Source organism: Mesoplodon densirostris, chromosome 7, assembly GCF_025265405.1.
Source record: "Mesoplodon densirostris isolate mMesDen1 chromosome 7, mMesDen1 primary haplotype, whole genome shotgun sequence".
NCBI classification, from domain to species: domain Eukaryota; kingdom Metazoa; phylum Chordata; class Mammalia; order Artiodactyla; family Ziphiidae; genus Mesoplodon; species Mesoplodon densirostris.
Genome location: NC_082667.1, coordinates 67,606,598 through 67,629,388, shown reverse-complemented (window position 1 = coordinate 67,629,388; position 22,791 = coordinate 67,606,598). Strand labels below are relative to the sequence as shown.

Here is a 22,791-nt window from a genome sequence, read left to right as displayed (position 1 = left end):
ATTTGCAGGCCCAACTGGAGGATTACCATTCCTATAGAAATTTTAAAAGCATTAAAACATTCCATTCTCCTTCTGGATTTAGTCCCTTTAGCATCTCCAGACGCCTGTTCTTTCCCAGCTGTGTCTTTTCTATCACTAGACATCTCAAGATCTCCCACTTAAATTTAAAAAGCCTTTTTCTTAGTCTTAAATCTCCTATCTTACCTTCATCCATTTCTACTCCATTTTATTAGCAAACCCTTGGAACACATGTTGTTTACTACCTGCTCTTTCCACTCCTACCCAGACATCCCCCGGCAAACTAGCTTCTTCTAAAACTGCTTTCTTAGACGACTACATTATGCAAGTATTACACCTTTGCAGGGTGACAGGTACTGTACCAGGCACTCAGATCTCATGATCCTTAATCGTTACATCTGCTCAACAAAGTAGAACCATCCCCATTTTACAAACAAGAAAGCTGAGGTTTAGAGATATTTGGTATCTTGCCCCAGGTCACGTGGCTGCTTTGTAGCCGAGCTGGGACTTGACCCTACCCCCCATTACCTGACTCCAGAACCCGGGCACTTTCTACTGTGCTGCCTTCTGACGATGCTGCAGGCATCTTCTTGCCTAATCTAATGGCCAGCTCTCAGTGGCTTGGTCCTTCTAGATTTATCTGGAGCCTTTACCACCTAGAAGGCCCCTCCCCAGATAAAACTTCTGACTCTCAGCCTGCTTCTAGCTAGTCCCCTGACTCTGTTCTTTTTCTTCTTTGGACTCTGTATTATCTCCCAACTAGTCTTCAGAACTTGCTGCAGCTCCCCATTGCTTGGTGCAAAGGTTCTTACCTGAGGGCAAGTAGAGGGGAGGGAATATCTCAGAATCATCTGGGAAGCTCATTGATATGTGGGGTCCCCCCTCCAGAAATTCTAATTCGGCTGGTCTGGAAGGGATCCAGATATGTATATATTTTTTAAAAGTTTGGACATGACTCTGAGGTGCCTCTCGGTTGAGAACCAGGCTAACATTGTCTGCATTAGAACTGCCCCTGGACTCACCTGTCAATTTGTCTCTACTTCATTATCCATTATTTTATCCATTTAGGGTCCAGCATGGACCCTCTGCCCTAGCCCATGACACACCGTTCTCATCCAGGCTGCCGGTTTCGCCTCCTCTATGCTCCTCTTTATCCAAATCGTATCTGTCCTGTGAGACCAACCCAATCATGCCACCTCTTCCACCTGGAAGCCTTTTTTCTCTCTTCTTTGAACCCCTGACTTGCTTCTACAGACTGTCATAATCATCCTCAAACTGGCTTGTGTGGGGCTCTCCTATCTCCCCAGCAAAAGTATAAGCAGAATCATATACTAGGAAAGGCACATAATTTGGAGTCAGACTGACCCGAGTTCTAATCCGAGTTTTGCCACTTACTAAGAATGTGATAACCTTAGGCAGATTCCTTCCCTTTTGTCAACCTCATTCTTTTCATCTGCAAAATGAGGGTAATAACACTTCTTCTTAACGGTTGCTGTGAATGTTTAAGGCGATATGGCAGGGGCTGGTGCAATGGCTCAGACACAGCTGATGCCCAAGCATGGAGGTGATGATGATGATGACTGTGATGGTGATGACGGAGCCAGTGACCAGGTTTCAGGCATGTGAGGAGTTGTCTCAGGGTCAAACATAACGGTTGCTGACCAAGTCCTTGGTTGGTTATCCGGTCCTTTATGCTGACCAGACTTTCTTCACACTTCTGGTGCAGTGTCTTTGTGCTACATTGAGACATGGGAATTCTTTCCCCATGTATACCCAGCTCAGCAAATCTGGATGGGAGAGAAAGGAAAAGAGGGAGCCTCATTTAGTATGTAAGGGAATGGAGGACAGTGATTTTTAAAATAGAATCTTTTTTGAGGATTCGTTTAAAGGAATAAAAATAGCCCAGAGTCAAAGATTGCACTGTTGGGGGCTTCCCTGGTGGTGCAGTGGTTGAGAGTCCGCCTGCCGATGCAGGGGACACGGGTTCGTGTCCCGGTCCGGGAAGATCCCACATGCCGCGGAGCGGCTGGGCCCGTGAGCCATGGCCGCTGAGCCTGAGCGTCCGGAGCCTGTGCTCCGCAGCGGGAGAGGCCACAACAGTGAGAGGCTCGCGTACCGCAAAAAAAAAAAAAAAAAGGATTGCACTGTTGGAAAACTGCCAAGCACCAGCTACAACTTCTCTCTCTGTCTCTCATTTTAAATTCCTAGAGAGAGTGTCGGGTTGTCTCAGTCGATGACATGACCTCTGTTTCCGTCCAATCAACTGTGACTGGTCACACTGTCACCTGCCCACTCATCAGGACTGGGGCTGGAATTGGGTACAGATTTAAATTGACTGACATGTCTGGTATAGATGTCATGGAAGCTCACGATTTGTGGACAGTGGCCTGAGAAACGTGGCATCAGAAAAGGACACTTGTGCAAGAAGAGCCAGGAGGAGGGTGCACCCCGGGAGCTAGTCACCTGACCCTCTACAGGGGTCCCTCTTGTACTCAGGGGGTGGGTGGGGAAGAGACATAGCTGTGGCGGAAGTGGGGAAGGGGCTGTCCTAGGTTGGGTCCCCACCCCAACCTGGCCCTGCAACAAGGATTTGGGAGCAAATAATTCACTTGTGATGTGCTCCCAGAAACACGAGGAGGAAGTGGGAAAGTGAGATGGAAAAGAAGAGAGGCAATAAAGGCTGTGCTGATGAACAGGTTACTGCCAGGGACAACTAGGCCTCAATCTCCCTGGGGTCCTTGGAGAGAGACCGTCCCATTGAGGGGAGAGGGCACTGGGGTACTTACCCCCGTAGCCTGTCCTTCACTGGCTAAGGGTTGTCCCTGGAGTGTTCACTCCCTAACACATGGGGCCTGTGCAGACTGAGCACACTTCTGCAGCGAGAGAATTCTCTCGAAGAGAGACAGAGGTGGTTGTTGGCCCATAAGGGGACAAATGCGGGTGACCTCCCGATCAGGCCACGGGGAGATGGGCGTGGCACCGAGAGCATCTGTACAGGGGTCAAGACTGTTCAACAGAGGCATTCTCAAATCCCGACTCGCCTCCACTGAGAGTCTTGGGAAGTTCTCTAGTCTTCCTGAGGCTCGGTTGCCCCACTTGTAAAGTGGGGCCATTAACACCCACCTCACAGGGAGGTTGTGAGATGTAAGGCAATGATATACGTAGACATTTAGAACAACGTCTTGTTCTACTGGCTACTCAATCACTGGTACCTGCTATCATCAGCACCACTGTCATTGCAGAAGAGGAAAAGAGAAGTGGTTCTTTTTTTCTAATGGACTCTGATTTGTATCAAGAGAAAACAGTATTGTTCATTCAATCCATTGATTTAATTAGATGGAGGCAGAAGAGGCTGCTGCTAAAACGTCATCAGAAGTGAACCTGGCACGCTTACCTCCCAGCTATCACAATGAGACCAACACGGAAACCAAGGTTGGAAATAACACCATCCACGTCCACCGAGAAATTCACAAGGTAAGGGCGGTCGTGGCCAGCACTTCCTCCTTTCCTCATCGCTCGGTGCCATCAGAGGACTAAGGTCTTGTTTACATGTTTGATATACAAGCCAAAAAATACAAATGAGGATAGTAAAATACATGTTAAAAACCAGAGGGAGTGAGGGAGCTATTTAAAGGGGGAAAGATATGTATCAAAAACATAAATTGCTTTTGTATTTAAGCAGTAAATTTAACTCTACTCTTCCCGCCAGTCCAATTGCAAAGGAATGTTCAGGGATTTTTATCGTTTGAGAAAAGGAAGCAAACAAGTGTTTAGAAAGATACTTTCCTAGTATCGAATTTGAGGAATTTATTTCACAGGTTTTTATCCGTGTTTCAGTAGTGAGTTGAAATAGAGTTCATGCTGTAGTGAATAGATCTTCGCCATTTCCTTAGGAGGAGTGCAGATGTGATATACTCAGCCTTCAGAAGAAAAAGCCTCTATTGCCAGGAGATGAAATATTCTTTCGTTTGCTGGTTATCCATTCAGAATTCAACAGCAGAGTGTTTCCTAACCTACCACACATCTTAAGTGTCTCTTGGTCCAATATCTTGCACGAAGAGCAAGCAGGTTTGTTCTCAATCTGACTTGAGGAAGAAAATGTTGCAAACCTAGAGGAATGTGACATTAGCTTGCCCCTAGTGTGAGATGTCTCCCATATGAGTTTGGCGGGACTTTGGGAGCAAGCCACGTGGCCTGTGTTCTCTTGAAGAGAGTCTGGTGTGCACATGTTCAGGGTCATTGTTAGAGGCTGTAGAGTTGACCTTCTGTTGTGGACATCAAGGAGCTTGACCTCTGATCTCATCTCAGTGCCTACATGCAAGGCCATGACGGCTCTCACAAAAGAGCCCTGCTTTTGTTCAAGTGCCCAGGTAATGGGTTGAAACAATAGCACTTCTGTGCTATAGAGGATAAAGGGGTCAATTTTCATGGGCCATTGCCTTGACTATAAAGTAGCCTCTGTGTGGCTCTTCTCCTGCTACATGCTGATAGTCCAGCTCCAGAGTGTACCCCCCCCCATAAATAAACGAGCCACCTGCAAAACAGAATCCTTTCGCGTTGCTCGTCTGAAGACTGGAGAATGTTTCCAAAAGGGATTGTTTTATTCTTGTCAAAACCAATATTAAGTCATCCTTTCTGAGAATAATCAGCCAATAGTTTCAGCTGCTTCTTAAATTTTCTCCTTGTAGATATCAGAATACCCAGACCTGAGTCCTGTCAGTAACTAGTGTGATTTTGAAAAACTTAACTTCAATTTCATGACCCTCACTAACTGCGTTTAGCAAATAGGGATATCAACATCTACATTACAGTATTATGGGGGTCCAGTAACTTAAAGTATGTGAGAGTCATTGTAAACTATGAAGTGCTATCCAGCCACAAATTCTTCTTCTTGTTGTTGTTCTTACGGTAAAGTTATGGTATCCGCACGGTGTAGTAGTTCTCGAGCGGGTTCCATGGAGCTCCTGTCCTGTGTGATGCTTTATAAAAGAAGGGCTCAGTGGTGAAACATGTTTGGAAAACATTGTACATATTTCTCTTCCTAGAGATACAAAAAATGCACCCTTGTATAATAAAGGCTCTGAGAAGTCCTGCAACCTATACATATAGGGCTGTACAATTTAAAAAAATATAACATTGGTTAATCCTGTAAAAATCTGGCATATAGGAAGAAGACATCATCTCTTTGCCGGAGAGAGGAATTATTTAGGTAAAAATAAAGTATGTTGACGAAAACATGATCCTTATCTCCTCAGAACTGGAATTAGAACTAGAATTTGATCCACTGTTGCACATTAGCCTAAGAGTTTCCACTTTGTTTTGGCTGCAGACGCCTGTGACATTAGAGCTGGCAGGAACTTGAAAGATGACCTAGAAATGAGAAAACTGTGAATCAGAGAATAGAAATGATTAGTTCCAGGTTACATACTAGACGGTCATTGGTGTCTGAGGCAGGGCTCAAAGAACACAGGTCTCCTAGCTCCTGGGCTTCTTTCTGTCTTTTTATCACCAACACAGAGGTTTGACGTGGCCTTGGATGGGGTGGGAATAGCCTGGGTTCCATGTCAGGTTTCTAAGACTCAGCTTTGAGGTGCCTGCTCCTGTTTACAGAAGGCAGACGATGGATAGAGGAATACAGGGCCAGGCCTCCCATAGTACTTAAGCACTTTTTTGATGAAACAAAACAGTTCCCCAGAATCAGGAAGGGGGCAGCTGTAGCTAAAACCTACTTCCTTCAATACACAGACCTGTAGTTGAAAAGAAAGCTGACACTGAGTTTCAAGTAAATGAGCCCCAAGAATGATAAAAATAGCTAGCGCTGAATATTTGCGAGGTGACGGGCTGTGTGCTGTGTGCTTTACACAGACCTCCTCGGCCCTCCTCCTAGCAGCCCCATGCTGTAGGCTCTGTTACATCTCTTATCGCTGCACCATCGGACGCTGCTGGTGGAGCTCAGAAAGAAAGGGGGACAGGACTCCCCTGGTGGTCCAGTGGTAAAGAATCTGCCTTCCAATGCAGGGGATGCGGGTTCAATCCCTGATTGGGGAACTAAGATCCCACATGCTGCGGGGCAACTAAGCCCGCGTGCTACAACTACTGAGCTCGCGCGCCTCAATGAGAGAGCCTGTGTGCTGCAAACTACAGAGCCCACACGTGCCACAACTAGAGAGAAAACCCACACGCCACAACTAGAGAGAAAACCCACACGCCACAACTAGAGAGAAGCCCGTGTGCCGCAACGAAAGATCCCACATGCTGCAACTAAGACCCGAGGCAGCCAAAAAAATAAAGAAAATTAAAAAAAATAAAATGCATTTAAGAAGAGGGGAGGGAGTGGGCATTCTGTCTACTTTGACAGGTGCTTCTGCTTCAGAAAATAGAAAACAGTAAAACAAAAAAACAACCTGTGGGATTTGTCCAGAATTCCTCTTATTTCACATTCACTGTACTTGTTCTCCTATAGATCACCAACAACCAGACTGGACAGATGGTCTTTTCAGAGACGGTCATTACGTCAATGGGCGATGAAGAAGGCAAAAGGAGCCACGTGAGTGGTCATCTTCCCCGTGCTCGCACCCGAGGCACACACTCCTTTGCTGAGCCTGCCAAAGCTGACCCAGACTTCAGAGTGGGTGCGGGAGGGAGCTGGCTCCCCTGCACCTCTCCTGTTTCGTTTCTGCCAAGATTCCCCAATGCCTACATTTCTGGCCAGACAGCCACAGTCTGGTAACAGGCTCTGCCTCCATATGCACTTTGCCTCAGAAATGGCAGGACACATTCAATTCAGTTGTCATTTGCATGGCTGAGGCTCAGCCTTGGAAGGGGAACACTGAAGTATCGGGTGCATTGGTCAAGGTCCCTGGTAACAAGACCTGGTGCATCCGACCTGAAAATACCCTAGAACCTCTGGCATGACCCACGTCATTTACGATCCCAGCCCTGGTCTGGCAGTTTGAGAGCAAGAAAACCTTAAGTGGAAACCAGTGTCTCATTGGAAAGGTGTCCTCCTGCTCCAGGCTTCATGCTGGGCCCCTTGTGATTGCACCCGCTACTCAGTGGCCTGTTGCGCAGTCCAAAGGTGGGCTGCTTCTTAGAGAATTATAGATTCTGAACATTGAGAGAGACATCATTTCACAGAAGAAAGGCCTGGCATAAGTTGGGGGATGACCCAGGCCGAGTCACTGGTGTCCAGACTCCCAGATGAGAGGTGACTCAGCTGCACTCTGTCTTTGCAAAGAGGTGCTGGTTTCAGATGCAGAGGCCGGGTGAGGAGTGGACAAGGCAACTGCCATGTGACATGGTGCATTGTAAAAAGTGCCTGCTCTATGGGGCCTGCGGGGGCCAGCCTCTCTGTGCCCAGGCACCTTATGCAAACTTCCCACTGCACGTTCTTCTTCTCTGAGGTGTAGAATGCATCCCCAGCCTTCTTAGGGGATCCAGGATATTCCCTCACCCCTTGTGGCCTTATCACAGGAAAAGAAGCAGTGTACCCATAATTGTTAGGTGGTGTTGCTGTGGTTGGTAGTCGATGGGTCCTTTTTTTTTTAATATTTATTTACTCATTTATTTTTATTGAAGTATAATTGATTTACAATGTTGTGTTAGTTTCTGTTGTACAGCAACGTGATTCAGTTGTATGTATATATATATATATATATATATATATATGCTTTTTCATATTCTTTTCATTATGGTTTATTACAGGATATTGAATGTAGTTCCCTGTGCTATATAGTAGGACCTTGTTGTTTATCTATTTTATATATATTAGTTTGTATCTGCTAACCCCACACTCCTAATTTATTCCTCTCCCAACCCTTTTCCCCCTTGGTAACCATAAGTTTACTTTCTATGTCTGTGAGTGTGTTTCGTAAATAGGTTCGTTTGCATCATATTTTAGATTCCACATGTAAGTGATATCATATGGTATTTGTCTTTCTCTTTCTGACTTACTTCACTTAGTGTGATAATCTCTAGTTGCATCTGTGTTGCTGCAAATGGCATTATTTAATTCTTTTTTATGGCTGAGTAGTGTTCCGTTACGTATACGTACCACACCTTCGTTATCCATTCATCTGTCGATGGACATTTAGATTGCTTCCATGTCTTGGTTATTCTAAATAATGCTGCTGTGAACATTGAGGTGCATGCATCTTTTTGAATTTTAGTTTTCTCCAGGTATTTGCCCAGGAGTGGGATTGCTGGGTCATATGGTAGTTCTATTTTTAGTTTTTTAAGGAACCTCCATACTGTTCTCCATAGTGGCTGTACCAATTTACATTCCCACCAACAGTGTAAGAAGGTCCCCTTTTCTCCACACCCTCTCCAGCATTTGTTATTTGTAGACTTTTTAATGATGGCCGTCCTGACTGGTGTGAGGTGGTACCTCATTGTAGTTTTGATTTGCATTTCTCTAATAATTAGCAATGTTGAGCATCTTTTCATGTACCTCTTGGCCATCTGTATGTCTTCTTTGGAGACATAGGTCTTCTATTTAGGTCTTCTGCACATTTTTTAATTGGGTTGTTTGTTTTTTTGTTATTGAGTTATATGAGCTGTTTGTATATTTTGGAAATTAAGCCCTTGTTGGTTGAATCTTTTGCAGATATTTTCTCCCAGTCTGTAGGTTGTCTTTTCATTTTGTGTATGGTTTCCTTTGCTGTGCAAAAGCTTATGAGTTTGATTAGGTCCCATTTGTTTATTTTTGCTTTTATTTCTATTGCCTTGGGAGACTGACCTAAGAAAACATTGGTACGATTTATGTCAGAGAATGTTTTGCCTATATTCTCTTCTAGGAGTTTTATGGTGTCATGTCTTATATTTAAGTCTTTAAGCCATTTCGAGTTTATTTTTGTGTATGGTGAGAGTGTGTGTTCTAACTTCATTGATTTACATGAGGCTCTCCAACTTTCCCAACACCACTTGCTGAAGAGACTGTCTTTTCTCCATTGTATATTCTTGCCTCCTTTGTTGAAGATTAATTGACCATAGGTGTATGGGTTTATTTCTGGGCTCTCTATTCCATTCCATTGATCCATATGTCTGTTTTGGTGCCAATACCATGCTGTTTTGATTAGTGTAGGTTTTTTTTTTTTATTAGTTTCTGCTTTATAACAAAGTGAATCAGTCATACATATACATCTTTTCCCACATCCCTTCCCTCATGCATCTCCCTCCCTCCCACCCTCCCCATCCCACCCCTCCAGGCGGTCACAAAGCACCGAGCTGATTAGTGTAGCTTTGTAGTATTGTCTGAAGTCTGAGAGGGTTATGCCTCCAGCTTTGTTCTTTTTCCTCAGGATTGCTTTGGCAATTCTGGGTCTTTTATGGTTCCATATAAATTTTAGGATTATTTGTTCTAGTTCTGTGAAAAATGTCATGGGTAATTTGATAGGGATTACATTAAATCTGTAGATTGCTTTGGGTAGTATGGCCATTTTAACAATATTAATTCTTCCAATCCAAGAGCATGGGATAGCTTTCCATTTCTTTAAACAATCTTTAATTTCCTTTATCAGTGTTTTATAGTTCTCAGCATATAAGTCTTCCACCTCCTTGGTCAGGTTTATTCCTAAGTAATTTATTTTTCTGATGCAATTTTAAAAGGGTCTGTTTTTTTTTACTTTCTCTTTCTGATATTTCATTGTTAGTGTAAAGAAATGCAAACGATTTCTGTATGTTAATCTTGTATCCTGCTATCTCACTGAATTCGTTTATCAGTTCTAGTAGTTTTTGTGTGGAGTCTTTAGGGTTTTCAATATATAGAATCATGTGATCTGCATAAAATGACAGTTTTACCTCTTCCCTTCCAGTTTGGATATCTTTTATTTCTTTTTCTCATCGATTTCTGTGGCTGGCTAGGACTTCCAATAGTATGTTGAATAGAAGAGGTAAGAGTGGGCATCCTTGTCTTGTTCCAGATTTTAGCAGGAAGGCTTTCAGCTTTTTACCGTTAAGTATTATATTGGCTGTGGGTTTGTCATAAATAGCATTTATAATGTTGAGATATGTTCCCTCTATGCCCACTTTAGTAAGAGTTTTTATTATGAATGGACATTGAATTTTGTCACATGCTTTTTCTGCATCTATTGAGATGATCATTGGGGTTTTGTCTTTTCTTTTGTTTATGTGGTGCTGATTTGCGTATGTTGAACCATCCTTGTGAGCTTAGGATGAATCCACTTGGTCATGGTCTATGATCTTTTTTATGTGTTGTTTGATTCAGTTTGCTAATATTTTGTTGAGAATTTTTGCATCTATATTCATCAAAGATACTGGCCTGTAATTTTCTTTTTTGGTGGTGTCTTTGTCTGGTTCTGGTATCAGGTTGATAGTGGCTTCATAGAATGTCTTTGGGAGTGTTCCCTCCTCTTCAGTTTTTTATAAGAGTTTGAGAAAGATTGGTAGAAATTCTTTTCTGTATATTTGGTAGAATTCACCTGTGAAGCCATCTGGTCTGGGACTTCTGTTTGTAGGAAGTTTTAAAATTACAGATTCTATTTAATCTCTAGTGATTGGTCTATTCAAATTATCTATTTCTTGATTCAATTTTGGTGGGCTGTATGTTTCTAGAAACTTGTCCATTTCTTCTAGATTGTCGAATTTGTTGGCATATAACTGTTCATAGTATTCTCTTATGGCTTTTTGTATTTCTGTGGCATTGGTTGTTATGTCTCCTCTTTCATTTCTTATTTTGTTTATTTGGGTCCTCTCTTTTTTGTTCTTAGTGAGCCTGGCCAGAGGTGTGTTGATTTTGTTTACCCTTTCAAAGAACTAGCTCTTGGTTTTATTGATTTTTTTTCTATTGTTTTTTTAATCTCTATTTTATTTATTTCCTCTCTGGTCTTTATTATTTCCTTCCCTCTGCTGACTGGATGGGTTCCTTTTGCTTGTTTTGGCACAGCGCTCAGACATTTACTGCAGGGTGGGGGAGTCCAGTCAGCTTTGTGTGGTGGTGATGACCCCCCCATTCAAGGGACCTGGGAGCTGATGGAGGGCAAGCCATTTGGTGAAATGAAGAGAGACTTAGTGGCAGAGGCTGGAAGCATGAGTTTGTCACATATAAACTAGGTCACCTCATTTCCCTCATCTTTGAATGAGGCAATGATTTTCACCATCTCTCCCAACTCTGAAAGTACAGAAGCCTGTGAAACAAAGATAGGATTGACTAAGGTCAGGAGGGAGGAGCGACCAGCTTTTGAAGGTGGGGAGAGAGAGAGAGACAGAAGAAAAAAATAGAAAAATAGAAAAAAACCCAGACAGACAGATGGTACCAAGAGGGAAAAGCTTTAGAATATTCCAGATTTAAGTCTCTGTGAAAGGGCAGGGGAAACACGACTTTCAGGGCTGTGGACTACAAAAAGAAAGCTTTTGTCTTCAAGAAAAAAAAAGGTATATGATTGCATGATAGTATAGTTTTGCTCTGGAGAACTTCCCAGAGCCCAGAGGGCAACAGCACTGCTATGGGCGCCTCTGTACCTGCTGGAGGCCCAGGTGCACATCCCATACTCCCTGCTCTGCCCTCTGAGTGAGGCAGCTGTGTCAGGCTTTGAGCCCTGTGGCGGGGAGAACCAAGGCTCTGAGAGTGGTGGGTGACTGCGAGACCACACCTCAAAGGTGCCAAGAGCGTGCGCAGCTCAGGGAGCAGCTGCCTGCACTTGTGTGCTGCAGCCTCTGCGTTTGTGCCATTTTTCCTGAGTCTGCGTGGCCTGTGTGTCCATGTTCCAGGCTCAGCTGGGAGGCCCAGAATCCCCATGCCTGCAGATGTAGGTGCATACATTGATCATGAACCCCTGTGTACAATGGTCCTGAGAATGCAAGAGGGTGACAGGGAGAGACACATCCAAGGAATCCAGAAGGTAGAGCCTCACTGAGTTTTTCCAGATTCCTGCTCAGGCCCTTGGAATTTAACTCAGCAAGTTTCTCTATGAGAATGAGCTCCAATTTGATTGGCTAGAAGGGTGACCTGGGGCATCTGATGCTTGACCAGCCAGTGCCTGGTGAATCCCATGGGTCTTTAGAGAACAGCCTGGAGACTTTGCAAGGCACTTGTGAAAGGGAGGTCATATGGCAGGAACGGTGGTGTGTTACCTCACTACAGAGGCTTGCTTGTTGTCAGACGCCTTGCCAGCAGTCAGAGAAGCAAGGTCTGGTTTCAGATGCCCACAGAACCCTTCCATTCGAATCCTCTTTGGTTCCTGGGTTACCATTGTCCCAACACAACTGAGCTGGGACTCAAGCATAAAGAGACGTGGAGCTCCTTTTTATGAGTGGGAAGTCGTAAAGACTAGATTGCCTTCAAAGGCATGAGAACAACCGAATGTCATCACCACTGTCCCATTCCACAGTTTGGCAATTTAATGATTTTCACAGTTGGCTCTGGAAAATGCGTTATGTGCCAATGAGACATTCCCTTAAATGGAAAAGGGAGGCTTGGACAAAAATCATATGCTGTTCCAACCTTAAGCTACTATAAATAGGAGCTAAATTTTCAGGATTTAATACTCCCAGATGAATTCAATTAAAAATATTCACCAAGCACCCCATATTTTCCTTCCTTCAAATGCTGGGATGTGTATTCATATGTATGGTAACCCAAGGAGGCCCATGGAAAGTCACAGACAGTAACACTATAGGCCCGTCTAGAAAACCTAACACAGTACGTGCAAGGCATAGGTCTGTTTTTGCTCTCACATGCGAAAGGGGAAAAGGACACGATGTCTTATTTCACCTGAGCGCACCGGCGATGGTGATGTGGTCTGACGTCTTTCTGTGAGGCTTTTGTGTGGAGCCCTCCGCCTCTCCCCTTCATGGGCCACTGGGTGGGCTGACCGGTGCTGTGCTACTTTCGCTCAAGGGGTTAGGAGGAAAGTGGCTTGTTGGAAGCTAGAGAGCAGACAAGCCATTATGCACACATGCAAGGCTTTTGTTTATAACCATGTCCCCAAATGTGAAGGATCTGGCCCAATTAGCCAAGGCACCATTTTGCAGGGACGCGTCCTCTCATTAAAACACAGCTCAGAGCAACAGAGCTTAGCATGTTGTGCATTTGTTGTCTTTTCTGTTTTTACATTAGAATATGATATAAAAGAGCAGGTCTGTTTCTCCAGCCGAACATACCTTATTTGAACCTACAGGTTCAATCACATACAACCAACTCCAAGATATTGCAGGAGACTTCTGAGGGCCTAGGCGGACAAATTTCACTCCCCAAATCACCCAGATAGTCGTGATTCGAGTAACCCCGCAATTCCTTGTCCAAGAGAATGGTCAGGGCAGACAACGGACTATGGACAATGACCATGGAATTCTCCACCAGTGTGAACTCAGTGTCTTCTCTGCTGCGAGGATGCTTTGTGTTATTTGTGTTCAAGTCTGGGGGAAGAGGGATGGTAAGCTGTGGCTGAACTTCTTCAAGATTTGTTTGTTTGTTTTGCATTGAACAGCAAACATCCTGTTGCTTCAAAGCCCAGAGTGACCCAGTAAGAGAGTGGGCAGAGAAAGCGTGTTGAATGGCCTCTTCCCCTGTTAGTCCTCGGGTTCTCCTTGTCCCCAGCTTGTTCATTCATCACAGAGTAAATGCAGGTGGGGTGTCAGCTTCGTCTGCTCCCTCTGCCCTGATTTCTGAGGCTGGAGTCACCCTTGTCAATTTCATGGACTTGCAGAGGGCACCATGCTGAGGAGTCACTGGGGTTTAGTTTAACAGAAGTGCATTGGCGGACGGCATGGGGTTTCTTAGAGAATGTCAGTCAGTTCCCAAAGGCCCAGCCTCCTGGGGAGTCCTGCTGGGGGTGTGGTAGCGGTCCTGGGGAGTCCTGCTGGGGGTGTGCTAGCGGGCCGGGGCGTGTGGCCCAAGTCCCAGAACATGCAGACCTTCACTGTCGGTCAGTCTGGAGGCAGAATGAGGGCTGAACAAGATGTGAGGCCCACCTGGGTTCAACACTGTCCTCACCCTCACAAGCTCTCTGTGATTCAGTTTCTTTCTTTATCCAGTGAAGCTAATAATCCCCGGTTCACAAAATTGGCTGAGAGTCTTGTAAGGCAAGGTTTATAAAAGCTCTTTGTATCAGGCTCATTAGTATTGACAAGTAATTAACACTGGGTTCTAACTGGCTTCTTCCCTGGTACCCATCAACCTACTGCAAAAAAAGAGTGGAATTTCCCTGGAAGCTGAGGCTGTGTTTCAGGACTCCACGGGCCTCTTCCCACTGATGTTTGTGGCCTTGGGCTAAGTTCTCTAGAGCTCGGCCTCGCCCTCTTGAGCAATGCATTTTGCTAGAAACTCTGTGTTCCCGGCCTCAAGCCTGACTCACCCCGCACTTCTTGTCCTCACGAGTCATAAGTGTCTGGTTTGGGTGTTGGGGATACAAATAGAAGGAAGGATGGGCCTAATGAATGATAAGAAGCATAGGTGATGGTCAGGTGCTGACAAGTTCCAGGATGGGGCCAGGTTGGCAGGACGTATCTTGGTTTCTATAGAAAACAACATACTTATGGTTCTAAGAGTGATTGGCAGAGTCTCGTGTGAATGTACAGTTCCACAGTCCTATAACCAGACACTTGGGTCCATTTGTGTTTCTAGATTTATATTTTGCAATGGTTTTGTAATTTCTGGCCAAGTATAAGGCCTTCATGCCTTAATCCAGTAGGAAAACATTATAGGAAAAATTGAAGAGCTCTGGATCATTCTGAGAAGTGGATAAGCAATCCCCAAATAAATAAAGTTGTTGTGGGTGAGCAGTTTTTAAGGAGTAGGAGGTGTTTTTTTTTTTTTTTTTTTGAGCTATAACCTGGCTATATTAAATTGTACTCTCCTCAACCTAAATATCTTTCAGGAAGGAATTCGTGATTCCACAGGCAAAATCAAAATACTGTGAAGTTGATAAACCAGTTTCATACAGGTTTCATATAAGTTGGTATAAAAGGATGTCTTCAATAAAATGTTAAGTGAATAAAAAGCAATTGTAGGGGCTTCCCTGATGGCGCAGTGGTTGAGAGTCCGCCTGCCGATGCAGGGGACGCGGGTTCGTGCCCCGGTCCGGGAAGATCCCACATGCCACGGAGCAGCTGGGCCCGTGAGCCATGGCCGCTGAGCCTGCGCGTCCGGAGCCTGTGCTCTGCAATGGGAGGGGCCACGGCAGTGAGAGGCTCGCGTGCCGCAAAAAAAAAAAAAAGCTTGGCAAAATATACACAAAATCATTACTAGTAGATATCTCTGGAAGAATTGAACTTTGCAGAGACTTTTCCTTAGTAGAACTCTGTATGTTTTGAGTGTTTTAAGAAGAGTGTTTGAACTATTTACAATTTTGCTATAGACATCTATCTATATTTTTCAACAATATTGCCAGTGTTTCTTTGTGTAAAACCTGGAAATTAAATTGCTGTGTCAAAGGGTGTGCCTATCTAAGATTTTGAAAGATGTTGCCTAATTTTCCTCCCGAAGGTTGTACTATTTTTGCTTCTAGCAGCAATTTCTGAGATAATTTCACCAACCCTCCCTCACCTACAGTGAGTGTTATAGTGGGTGACCACCTGTATTTTCTTTTTGTTTCTATTTCTTTGATTATTAGTAAGGTCAAGGGGAATGGCTGTTTGAGAATTGTAAGTTGTTAGCAAACAAGAGAGTGGTCCACAAATTTCTCTCATCCCTTCCTCTCTTCTTCAGGGAGAAGGGTCAGTTTTGCATTCCAGGCTGTTCCCAAGGCCAAATACCATCTGGCCCAGTGTGGGACAGATTAGGAAGGTGTGAGGTTCCAGCAGGAGCTATCTGTGCGTTCCGTGTCCACCGTGATGGCTGAGGGGCTGCAAGTCACACCGGGGGGTAGGTGATGGTGACATGCAGGCTACGGCTGCCACCCCTGTAGACACAAAAAGACAGGCACTCCCTCCTTCCTTCTTTGGCCACTTTCACAAACACCCCAAAGCTTAGATGCCCTCTGAGAGGAGAAGCACTTTAGCGGGATGGGTAAGGCTTGGGCCCAAGGAGAGCTGGCTCAGAGTGCAACTCTACTGCTATTAGCTGTGTGACTGGTGAAATCCCTTAACTGCTCTGAGCCTTACTTTCCCCACATGTAAAGTGGATTCATCAGAGTACCTTCCATATAGTGTTTCGTGAGGATAAAATAAAACAATCCAGGTAAAAAAATACCAGACAGGGCCTCCCTGGTGGCGCAGAGGTTGAGAGTCCGCCTGCCGATTCAGGGGATACGGGTTCGTGCCCCGGTCTGGGGGGATCCCATATGCCGCGGAGCGGCTGGGCCCGTGAGCCATGGCCGCTGGGCCTGCGCGTCCGGAGCCTGTGCTCCGCAACGGGAGAGGCCACAACAGTGGGAGGCCCGCATACCGCAAAAAAAAAAAAAAAAAAAAAAAAAATACCAGACAGCGCCTAGGACGCGAGAATAAGCAGTCAGTAAATGTCAGCTCTTTGTGGTTATATCATTATTTGATTACCCCCAAACCATGGCTGTCAGAATTCCCCGTGTTAATTATTCAACTCATCCATTTATTTGCACATTCACTGAGCACTTAATGTGTGTCTGGCAGATAAATGTAAACGATGGTCCCTAACAGCAGAGAGGACGCAGGCTAGCGGTGGAACAGAAAAGTAAACAGGTCATTACAACATGGATTCCTACGCGTTTCCTAAGGCAGTGGTGGACAGAGCATGGTGGGAGCATTGTGTGAGTGCTAGCTGAGGCAGCCAGGGAAGATTCTGTCAGGAAACAATCCTTGGTTTCTGGAGTTGCCGCACATTGTATAAGCAGAGGCACTAATTGCCCTTTGGTTTCAGACGATCTTTTCCAGGATGTTTGTACAGCAAGCAGCCTTGGAAGACAGAGACAGCTCTCCCTCCTTGGCAGAGGGAAGGTTTGCTTGCAGTCCATTATATGAGATTTGGGTGCTCTAAGCTTGACATTCGTCAGCTGTGATGCACACCCCCTGCACACACTGGATCCACCTGGGCCCCTCCATGTTGCCCCCTGGGACTTGGGGGTGAGGGGCACTGTCACAGACATGAAGCTCATGCTGCTTCTGTGCGGTCAGCAATGAAGCCCTTTGTCTCTGACCCAGGAGTCTGACTTCTCTGCTGGCAACCATGAAACTGTGGAAGGCTCACTTGTCCCCTTGCAAGTGAAGTCTCAGACCCTTCACACATTTTGGCAGGCTCACTGGAAGAGGTGGCAGTTGAGCTGTGTTTTGAACGGTGTCAAGGAATTCTCAGTTGTGAGCTGGAAGGGCATTCCTTGCAGAAGCATTCTTTGTTTACAGTCAAGGAGGCTGGTGGAACTGGAACATGTCTGAGGAACACTACATAGTTTAGAATGCCAGAGGTGGAGGTGTGCTTGGGGGAGTAGCAGATGAGGCTGGGGAGAGGCAGGAATTAGATCAGGAAGGGTTTGGAGAGCCCAGCCAAGGAGTTGGAAATACATGCTGAGTTAGGAACATACCCTGCCTCCGTATAGTATAGGGAGGCTCCACGCAATCCCCGGGATAAAGAGCCGAGAAGACGTGGTTTGGATGGCAGAGATGTTGGTGGGGACGGGATTTTGCTTAATCCTGCTGAAACTCAATACTGAGTCGTCTGTGCCCTGCAAAAAGCCTGGTTTCAGGGCTTGGAGTCTGGAAACTGTTACTTAGAAGTGGAACACGCTGCTTTTGCTTGGTGCCAGTAGGCAGGTCAAATAAACGACAGTGATTGAACTTGAAATCTCATTAGGCTGGCGCTGCAGGACAAGCCTATTTCTGTGGCTTGTGAGTAGCCCGAGCATGTCAGGGACTGAAGAGCTCCCTGTGCAAGTGGGTGGCTGTCCCTGGCTATTAGGGCCTGGGGATCCTTCTAGACCAGCCTGGGGCCTTTTCAGCCTGACTGTAAGATCTGCAGCTCTGCCCGTCCTTGATCTTTGGCATAGTTCTGAAAAACTCACAGAGCTTGTGAGTCCATATCATTTTATTTTTAAAATAACATCAAGGACCACAACATTCCCTCGTTTGGTCACTGAGACTCAGAAAGTGATCAGATTAGCCATCCTCTCTCCAAAGCCACCTGTTTCTCCTTTTCAGGGTAAATCCTGGTAACCGATCAGACCAGCTCATCAGTGCTGTGATGTCATCCAGTACTCAGTGATAATTAATGATCATAATGACAATAATAGTAATAGACAATGATGAACATAAGAGCTGCCATTGATGGGGCCCCTGCTGTGTGCCAGGTGCTGTGCTTGGGATCTGGCCAGCTTCCCTTCACATAATCCACACAACAACCATGCAGGGCACATGCACTCTTGATCCCATTTTATAGATGAAGTAACTGAGGCTCAGAGAAGTTAAACAGCAGAGCTAGGTGGAAAGCCAGTTCTAAGAGAAAAAAAACAAACAAATTACTTAGGTCTTATCCATTGCCAAACCTTTAAAACCCATGTTCTTTTTTTTTTTTTTTTGCTGTACGCGGGCCTCTCACTGTTGTGGCCTTTCCCGTTGTGGAGCACAGACTCCGGACGCGCAGGCTCAGCGGCCATGGCTCACGGGCCCAGCCGCTACGCGGCATGTGGGATCTTCCTGGATCGGGGCACGAACCCGTGTCCCCTGCATCAGCAGGCGGACTCTCAACCACTGTGCCACCAGGGAAGAAAACCCATGTTCTTAATGGAACATTTAAAAAATTGTGGTAAAAAATAAATAACATAAAATTTACCATCCTAACCATTTTTATGCATATGGTTCAGTAGTAAGTGTTATTCACATTGTAGTACAGCCGGTCTCCAGAACTCTTTTCATCTTGCAGGACTAAGACACTGTACGCATTAAATGATAACTTCCCGTTCCTCCCTCCCCCCGGCAACCAACCTTCTACTTTCTGTCTCTATGAATCTGACTATTCTACATACTTCATGTGAATGGAATCATACTGTATTTGTCCTTTTGTGACTGGCTTATTTCACTTAGCATAATGTCCTCAAGGTTCTTTCATATTGTAGCATGTGTCAGAATTTCCTTCCTTTTTTGCTGAACAATATTCCATTGTGTGTGTATTTTCATGCGTCTGTCAGCAGACACTTGGGTTGCTTCCATCTCTTGGCTGTTGTGAATCATACTGCGATGAACATGGGTGTACACATCTCTCTTTGAATCCCTGATCTCAGTTCTTTGGGGTATATACCCAGAATGGAATTGCTGGATCGTATTGTAATTCTATTTTTAATTTTTTGAGGCACTGCCATACTCTTACACAGCAGCTACACCATTGTACATTCCCACCAGTGGAGCATGAGATGGGGATGTTTTGCCACCTCTTGGTTTCCATGACTGTAGGCACTAGGGAACCCAAGGGCCCAACGTAAGCTGAAGGGCTGTACAAAAGTCCCTGGGCTCTGCTGCCCTAGGTCAAGGCAGTGCCTTCCCAACACTGGTCCCACCAGTAGCCTCTGCAGTGTGGCAGCCATCATCTCAGGGGGTGTCTTTGAGGGGTACCTGACACCACTAACCAGAGGTGTAAGTAAGCACTAACTCATGCCCCCCTCCCCCAACCAACATGCTGAAAACTTCCCCCTGTCCTCGGCTGGGTGTAGGCAGGCTCAGGCTGCATCCTTGGAAATTCATTTCTAGGATCCAAAGATGTGGTTTCCCTGATTGTTAGGAATCTCCTGCCCATCCACACCCTCCTTGGTGAGATTCCGGCACCACGTCTCCTGAAAGAATCCCTGAGGCTTCGGGGAGCTCCCACTTTCCTTCAGGGCACTGCAGACTCCTGGGGGCTCTGGTGGGGGCTCGGGCCTCCAGGGAGAGGGTTTTGTGGTGGTCTGGAGGGCTTCCTGGGAGGAGGACCAGAGGACAGGGGCCCTGGGGTCAGAGGCAGAGCCAGTGGAAGGGAACTGGGTCAGGATGAAGGTTTGGGATGCAGAGGTATGTATTTAATGCTCTCAGGGAATTCACAGTATGCCCCAAAGCTGGTGAGCTGAGCTGGTCTCCCAAATCAGGCAGGAATGTCTTCTCTTGGTCCTATGCCCAGCAGACTGTAGGAAAAATGATGGATGAGGATTGAGTCATCTAAACGTTTGCCCAGATCTCATCGCTCAGTCTAGACCCCACCGTCAGTTTCACTTTTCACCTCCACCTCCTGGAAGAGGAAGAGTAAACGAGACATGTGGGTACATTTTATGGGAACACAGAGCAGTGGGATTAGGAGTCTGAAGTGCCACAGGTTGGGATCCCTGCTCCCTGGGCAGCTTCCCCTACTGCTCTGAGTACTGGTTCCTGCCCCATGAGAGGAGGAGTTAGTGACTGCCCTAAGGGTGTTTCAGAAGGAAGAGACAATGTATGGAAAGTGTCTGGCACTTAATAGATGTTCAATACAAATAGATTCTCCTTTCTGAGCTAATTTCCTGGGCCTCTAGGAGCAGTGATTTACCAAATATGAGGGTGATACATTAGTACATGTATTTATTTTGTTGTAAGTTTGCTGTCCCTTGAAACCCAGTAACTGAGACACTTTCTCAGGTGATACTGGCTAAGGTGCTAGACCAAACAGATGAAAAAGCTGTTGTGTGAAGACAGGCCTTGTGCCAAAGGTAAGTAAAGCAAGATTTCACTGAGTCACAGAATTATAAATGGCAGGATTCCCAGGGTCCTTTGGGTTCCTGTAGACCAGGGTTGAAAACATACACTGTCATCCTCCCCACGGCCACACCCATAGCAGACACGGCTAATCAATTGCAGTTATTTCCTAATGAGCCCAGATAGAGCTTCAGAACTTGAGATAACATAGCACTTCAAGCAGCCATTGATAATGGAGTTTCCTGTTGGGGAAGCAGGGCCTTGGTGTCACCGTTTTTTGGTGATATCTAATAAGATTAGTAACCGGAGAGATGGTCTGCCTAATGCTGAGAAGATGGTGATGACTGTTGGGGAAGGGGCTTCTCAGGTTCAGGGAGCAGCATCCGAAGTTGATGAAGTGGTGGCCAGGAGAGTAGCTAGAAGACTGTGAGCCCTGGGAAGGCAGGGGCGTTGTCCTGTTTACTTCTGTATCAACACGGGATCGGCACTTAGTAGGTGAATGAACAAATTTTACAGATGAAAGCTGTATGACCAAGGAGTAAGCTGGGGACTATAAACAGAAGCAGCAGTCCTTGAAGACAAGATCCAGCAAAGAGCTACAAATACGCAGATGAGTTTTATTTGCTTGAAAAAATGGTCCTCTTTGTGTTTTTCTTGCCTTCATTCGTTCATCTACATTACTGAGCACCTGCTGTTTGCTGGGCTGTACACCAGGTATCTTTACATCTTTTATTTTCTAATTTTTATAAAACTGAGAAGTAGGGTTTTGGTTTTTTTTTTGACTGCGTTGGGTCTTTGTTGCAGCACACGGGCTCAGTAGTTGTGGCACACAGGCCCTAGAGTGTGTGGGCTTCAGTAGTTGCATTGCATGGGCTCAGTAGTTGTGGCATGTGGGCTCTAGGGCACACGGGCTTCAGTAGTTGCAGCACGTGGGCTCAGCAGTTGTGGCTCGCGGACTCTAGAGCGCAGGCTCAGTAGTCGTGGAGCACGGGCTTAGTTGCTTCATGGCATGTGGAATCTTCCCAGACCAGGAATCGAGCCCGCAGCCCCTGCATTGGCAGGCGGATTCTTAACTGCTGCGCCACCAGGGATGTCCCGGAAGTAGGTATTATTTTACAGATGAGGACACTGGAGTTTAGAGAAGTTAAATTCCCAAAGTCATGGTAGATGGTTGAATGGTAAAATGGGTTCCTATTCCTCTGAAACCAGATATAAACTGGCCTTTTCAATAAAAAGATATGTTTCTGATAGAAAAAGTCATGGAAGTTTGCAGCCATAACTTGAGGTGGTTTTGAAGAAGTTATTGCCAACCTTCCGCCACCTGGTTCCATTCCTGTCATTTATACCAAGAGTCATTGAACACCCCCCACCAAATGTTCAAAATGAAGAATCAGAATCACAAAAGGACCACTGCATGGCTATAAACTCAGGGCTCTTTCCCTCCCAAGAATGGCAGAGCTCCTTGGGGGTCACTGGGAGAGGCTCTCAGCGTTAGGAAACTGTGGAATCTCTCACCCGATTTCTTCTGCTCTCACCACTGGTCAGGTATGAGACCCGTGCCCCTGAAGGGGAACGTTCTAAACCACCGAGGAGGAGCATTTTAAGTGGGTGGCAGACACCTATGTCTGAAGTTTGGCCACTGACACATTTCAGTGATGCGGTGTGGAAAATACAGCCACAGTCTGAATTTTCCATAGTCTCATAATTCATGGCCTCCCAGAAGAGGAAGGAGGTACCAAAAGCAGAGAGAGCCCACTGCCTGGTGAGTAGCAGTCAGGGTAGAAAAACATCTTGCCTCGCAGACTGAGGAGGCCTGCTCCCCAGGCCAGTGGGTCCCTGGTGGCTCAGAGTGGCCAGGGGCCGGGCTTCCCTGGTGGCACAGTGGTTGAGAGTCTGCCTGCCGATGCAGGGGACACGGGTTCGTGCCCCGGTCCGGGAAGATCCCATATGCCGCGGAGCGGCTGGGCCCGTGAGCCATGGCCGCTGAGCCTGCGTGTCTGGAGCCTGTGCTCCGCAACGGGAGAGGCCACAACAGTGAGAGGCCCGCGTACTGTAAAAAAAAAAAAAAAAAAAAAAAAGTGGCCAGGGACCAACAGACTCCATCCCTCTCAGGCCCTGCAAGAAGCAGGCCTTACGGTCAGCCTCCCACCACCCTCCCAGTAGCCTTTTGCTTTTCCCTTTGCTTTGGGGTCCTGTTTTTTCCCCATGATGTCTGCAGGGACC

At 46.0% G+C, this 22,791-nt stretch overlaps 1 protein-coding gene across 1 annotated transcript in view; it reads left to right on the top strand.

The window, feature by feature from the left end:
* Window positions 1–22,791, top strand: part of DKK3 (dickkopf WNT signaling pathway inhibitor 3) — a 48,757-nt gene that overhangs the window by 4,061 nt on the left and 21,905 nt on the right. Inside the window, exons 3-4 of the mRNA XM_060104880.1 lie at window positions 3,355–3,492; window positions 6,482–6,565. Of these exons, the coding sequence (XP_059960863.1) occupies window positions 3,355–3,492; window positions 6,482–6,565 (222 nt within the window). The remainder of the gene's footprint in view (window positions 1–3,354; window positions 3,493–6,481; window positions 6,566–22,791) is intronic.